This window comes from Mus caroli, unplaced genomic scaffold (genome assembly GCF_978045245.1).
Source record: "Mus caroli unplaced genomic scaffold, Mus_caroli_1 scaffold_1, whole genome shotgun sequence".
NCBI classification, from domain to species: Eukaryota; Metazoa; Chordata; class Mammalia; order Rodentia; family Muridae; genus Mus; species Mus caroli.
The window spans coordinates 157822624-157828577 of NW_028227256.1; the positions used below are offsets into that span (position 1 = coordinate 157822624).

General features: G+C 43.0%; 1 protein-coding gene across 1 annotated transcript; it reads left to right on the top strand.

Annotated features, from left to right (window-relative positions):
• The first annotated feature begins 439 nt into the window (after positions 1-439).
• Mrps14 (mitochondrial ribosomal protein S14) lies at positions 440-5954 on the top strand. The gene is made up of 3 exons (XM_021169529.3): positions 440-529; positions 2248-2406; positions 5313-5954. Exons 1-3 carry the CDS (start codon positions 449-451, stop codon positions 5493-5495), a joined length of 423 nt encoding a protein of 140 aa, XP_021025188.1. The 5' UTR covers positions 440-448; the 3' UTR covers positions 5496-5954.

Genomic DNA, 5954 nt, shown 5'->3' on the forward strand with positions numbered 1-5954 from the left:
ATAATATAATATAATATAATATAATATAATATAATATAATATAATATAATATAATATAATATATATTTAAACCCTTGGCGTGCAAGCAGAAACTATATCAGGGCCACTACCGTCTTCTTTACAGCAGAAATGTGACCAGTGCGAGTTCTGCAGGATGAGTGGCAAATGCTGCCAAGCTTCCGCCGGGTGGCGCCAACGCGGAGAACACAGGCGCAGGCTGGGCGGGGCTGGGACAGAGGAACAGCGAGGGCCAGGAGAGATCGCGCAGGCTCACTATTCTCCTACTGCCTAAGTGGGCGGTCCGCATGGATGAGCTGCTTATCTATGAAATAACGCGAGAGTGCAAATCCCGCACCTACCCTCTCCCTCTCTATAGGCTAAATCCTGCCCTGGGCCCGCCCTTTGGGGCACAAGTCCCGCCTCCACAGAACCTGTTTCCGGTGTTGTAATGCGGCGGCGGTGGTTGGCTGGCTGGGCAGACAACATGGCGGCGTCCATCCTAGGCTCGCTGCTGCGGACCTTCCGGCAGGTCAGGCCTCTGCCTTTCTCGCCAGCCTACCTCTTCCCTGATTTCCGTGTCCTGTGGGTCCCTCGTAGCCCTGTCACCTGTAATGCGCACGGAGGACCGATCCCAAGGCTCCTATCTGCTTTCCGGTCCTGGCTAGGTTAGGAGAGCCCAGAGCAGCAGTCGAGGGCTTGGTATTCAGGTGTGGATCCGTCATGTGAAAGCTGCGAGAATGACTCCGGGTTATAAGGAGCCGAGTGTGAGTGGAGAAGAGAGGGGAGAGTCGGATGATTGAGATCTCAGAGACTCTGATTATGCAAAGAGACTGCAGGGAACTAACTGTCAGCCAGTGGTGGCTTGGAAGCAGGTGGTGACAATTTCGAATGGGGAGCAGGCCATTCCGCTAAAACAGAATTAGTTAAAGGAAGGGCTGAGAATTGGCTGTAGAGTTAAGGAGTGGGAGTGTTATGATGCGGATAGAAACTGGGACGAGCAGCAAAGGACGTTGGAGAAGTCTTGGATAGTTTTGCTGGGGAGGGTGTCAACCAGAGGGAGACCTGGGTGGACCTGGGTTGTTTTTTCTCTACTGTGACATTGCGTCATATCTGTATATTAGCGGGAAAGAGTCCCACGAGAGTGGGGGAACACTGGTATAAAGAATAGGGAAGAATCGCTGGAGATTTGCCTTTTTTTTTTTTTTAAAGCAGGCAAGAGGTGATATAGAGTCTGTGTATGAATTTTGATTTTAGGAATGTGCTTAAGTCATGAATAGCAGTTTCGTCCAGTAGAAGTGTAATGCAAACCACAAGGATAATTTAAATATTTTCTAATTTTTATATTGAGGTTAAAAAGGAGGTGCGGTTAATTTTGATATATATTTTTAGTCAGGTCTGTTCTTATCCTAACAAGTCAAAATTAGAATGACTTATGTGACATTTGCATTCTTCTGTTGGAAGCAGGTTTCAAAGTCTTGTGTATCTGACGCTTATATATATATATATACATACATATATATGTGTATATATATATATATATATCGCAGTTGGGATGCTAACTTTTGCAGTTGGACCAAAAACAAACTTTTAAGCGAGTTAATACCAAGAATTATGTCCCCACTTGTACTGCTTACAGTTCCAGTGCATATTAGCCATATCCATCGTTCATGGCCACTGTAATGGACAGAGGTGTCATATAACCAATGAGAGGGGTGTAGAGTGTAGTACAAACACTGCCGAGGGGGCACAGGTATGGTAGTGGGTGTTTGGAAATTCTCTCCAGATTGCTTCTAATTTTATAACTAAGGACACTGAAGTCATCAGAACCTGAGGGTGTGGGAGAAGGTAACAGTGACTTAAGAAAGAAGAATACTCCTGCAAAGTGTCCCCGGATTTCCACCAGAGTTGTAGTGTGCATGAGGTATGCACATGCACACACAAATAAATGCCATAAGTTACTTCCTAAAAATATTAAGTCTTCCCCCCGTGAGATGGCTCAGTGGGTAAAATGCTTGCCACCAAGCCTGTGCAGTTCAATCTAAGGCCCCATTTGTGGAGGGGTAACTGACTCACAGAAGCGTTGTCCTCGTCCACCCTCCACACATGCCCATCCATACACAAGCACACATGTGCACTCATACATGCCAAATAGAATTTAACTGCTCAAAGTCACTTAACGAGTGACTGAAAGTTTGTGGGATTGCAAAACCACTTGCAGCACCCATAATCCTTGTCTCTCTTTTTTAGGCAGTTCCTCCATCAGCGTCAGGTCAAGTTCGAGGTTACTATGTAGACTGGAGAATGTTGCGTGATTTGAAGAGACGGAAAATGGCTTATGAATATGCAGATGAGAGGCTTCGGATCAATTCGCTCAGAAAGAATACCATTTTGCCAAAGGACCTTCAGGTTAGCCAGCTGAGCCCCTTTCTTTCACAAAAGCATTTATAACTATCCTCATACTCGTCTCTATGCTGTTTTACTGCAGCTTCTTAATGTAATTTCTGGAGAATAAGATCAAATATTCACGTCTACATAAATAGCCTTAAAACTGACTTTGGTAAGCTTAGGATAAAGGACAACTCTTCAGTCTTTCCTGGTTCTTCAGCCATGTCATTATACAATCCCTAGGAAGTACTAGTGAGTGGTGACCACATAAAACCTCCAACATCTCCCACTGTCATCCTAGTCTTGGAACCCTCATGGAGGTATTGCTGATGCATGGGCTGTGTGCCAAACACATGACCTGTGATCCAACTCAGGCTGTGCCCTCCTGAACCCTCCCCGCGCCCCTGCCCCCATGGTTAGGTGTTCTTTCATTCACCCTTCCTTTCTTGCCATGTACATCCGGTTAAATAAGAGGGTGTTGAGCCTATTTGGGCTTCCTGAGGCACAAGGTTTTCCATTTAAGTGGTAACAGAATACCTGTACAGAAGAGGCTCTCAGGAAATTTAAATTATACTCAAGGCTGCTTACCTCACTCGACAGGGTTTCTGTATAGCTCTGGCTGTCCTGGAACTTGAAACTTGATCTGCATATCTCAAAATCAAAGCTCCCTCTGCCCCTCCCCCCCCCACCCGCCCCTTCCCGAGTGCTAGGATTAAAGGTGTGCATCACCACTATTTGGCTGCTGTATCTTTTAAATTTTGCCTGGTTTTAAGCAAATGAGCAGAAAACTGAGTTCCCAGGACCTCTCTCTTGTGGCTTTTACCACAATGTGGTATTACACTTCTTCTACTTAATAGGAGAAGACAGCCTCGGGCAATCAGCTCAAGACAATGTTGATCATGGAAGCAGAGAGTAGAATGGTGGCTGCCAGGACCATCTGTAGGGGTCAAGCCCAATTGGTCAAACAGGCACATGCTTGGGGCTATAAGGTGATGAAATACTATGCTAAAATCTATAGTAGTCAGTGAAATTTGCTAAGAGTAGAAAGATAATGGACCAGTATTTAATTAAATATATACAAACTTTAATTGTCAGTCAAGCCACAGGGTAAATGAGTAAGTTATTTATGGAGAATATTCCCCCCCATACACACCAGGAGAAATGCCTCTAGTATTAGTACCAGCAGTAGCCATGAAGATAACGAGCTATTTAACTATCAGGGCTGTCTGAGGCTTACAAGTTAAGTTTATGTCCAGTTCCAGAAGGCTTTCCCAGAATGCTCTTTTGTGCTTTCTTTTCTGCTGTCATTTTCCTGTTCCAATGTCAGTTTTTGAGGACAAGGAAGGACATGCATAGATAAGTCTGTACATTTCTTCTAGAATACTTATTATTTGCTCATTGACCTCATTGTGTTTTATGCAATTCCCCACATATTTCTTTTTTTTTTTTTTGGTTTTTCGAGACAGGGTTTCTCTATATAGCCCTGGCTGTCCTGGAACTCACTTTGTAGACCAGGCTGGCCTCGAACTCAGAAATCCGCCTGCCTCTGCCTCCCAAGTGCTGGGATTAAAGGCGTGCGCCACCACGCCCGGCTCCCCACATATTTCTAATATCAACAAATGCATAAGCTTTTAGACATCAGTAGATTTGCACATGCAGTCATTTATTTAATGGTTTTTTTTAAGTATTGCAATTTTTGTCCTTTTAAATACTATTGTACTTTTCTGTGTGTCTCCCACATTCTATCAAGGATCAGTGGTGTGCTAACACATCTGATAAGTGTTTACTGACAACCTGAGCCAAATCTGCCATACTTTCTCCCCTTGACCACTTCCCAGCTTCATAGCCATTACCTGGACAAGATTCATGGCCCTTGTCTGGCTACCTTCCTTTATCTCTGCAGTAGTCAGAATCTTCATCATAAGGCTTTGAAGATCCTGGTGATGAACTTTTTACTAGTCTCAAGCCATGGTCTTTCCTAAGTATCATCAGCTCAGATGCTTAAAGCTTTTGTCCTTCAAAAATTATGTGTCTCTGCATGGGGCAATAAATGCATTCACAGATTTTCTCTAAATGACCTAAACATGGATGCATGGAGCAGCACTATTCACAATAACTCAAAAGAGAACCTACTCAGTGATAGGTTATCTCTGCTGGCAAAATGAGCCAAATTCAAGCAATATTAAAGTCTATGGCAGAAAGGGGAGGTGGGAGGAGAAAGATAGATAAACAAGAATGAGAGACGAGAACTAAAATGTCAGGATTATATAGTGAAGAGCCTCCGGGGAAGAGGGAGTCCAGGCCCTGAGCTGGGAAGTTCAGGTGAGGATTGAAGGATGTGGTAGAGCCTGGAGGGTAGATCTGCTTTGGTATGTTAGTCACCTCAGCTGCTGGTCCCAGGTCTGAGCCCAACACTCAGATCTCTACCAGCTACAGAATACATAAAGGAATTCCAACATACTCAGTGAAACTAGCATCAAGGAGACTGCGGATATTAATGACACTTGGAACAGTGTAAGCAGCCTAACTAGCATATTATAGAATAAAGAAACCAAATGAATAAAGACAAAAAATATTATATGGACATATGGCATACAGTTTGCAACAGGATAAATGTGTACTTCAGGTTTTAGTGAACATATTAGCTGTTAGCCAGTGCCCTTAGAAGGGAGGCGGCATCAATCAGCCTTGGGTGCTGATGTTGTAAGTCAGTGATGGCTACACAGTGTATGCTGTTTATAAAAATAGACGGAACTTTGTTACTTTGATTTGTGGATTATGGTTATCTTAATGTTTAAAATCACATTGAGAAAACATCAAACATTTCTGTTTTGTTTCTATCGTATCTGCAGTTCTCTGGCTAAGATTCTAGCCCATTTTCCTTTCCTTTAGGCACTGAGTTATGATCTGTTATAATTTTCCCCTAGGAAATGGCTGGTGATGAAATTGCTGCCCTTCCACGGGATAGCTGTCCTGTTAGAATCAGAAACCGGTGTGTTATGACATCTCGCCCACGTGGTGTTAAGCGTCGCTGGAGGCTTAGTCGCATTGTCTTCCGCCACTTAGCTGACCATGGGCTACTTTCTGGAGTCCAGCGAGCAATATGGTAAAACCATTTCAGAACCTGCCCAGCTGGGAAGCCAATCCTGGCAGGAGACTTAAGACCAAACCCTAGGTCTTATAAGGGTCTAGTATGTTTAGTCTACTTAACCCTGAGTTAAATTACTTTTACACTTTAAATAATATGGCTATTTGTCATTGAATTGTCTTTCAACTTTAAAGCATAGTATAAGAGTGGAATAAACATATTTTCTGTGAAAGTATGGTCTTTCCTTCAAGTTTGATGTTTAGTAGCAAAATAATATATATTTTTGGAGTGACTTCATAAAATACTTCTAGATGTCAGATCTAATTGACAGGTTGCTTTTCTATGTTGTATTCCTGGACTAGTTTCCCTGGTCTGCAGTTACAGTCACTTTTTGGATAACAATAGACAGATTTAAACAGGATATTCTAAATTATATTTACGGTCAACTTTATGTGACAGTGAATAAAAGAACTGCTAAATA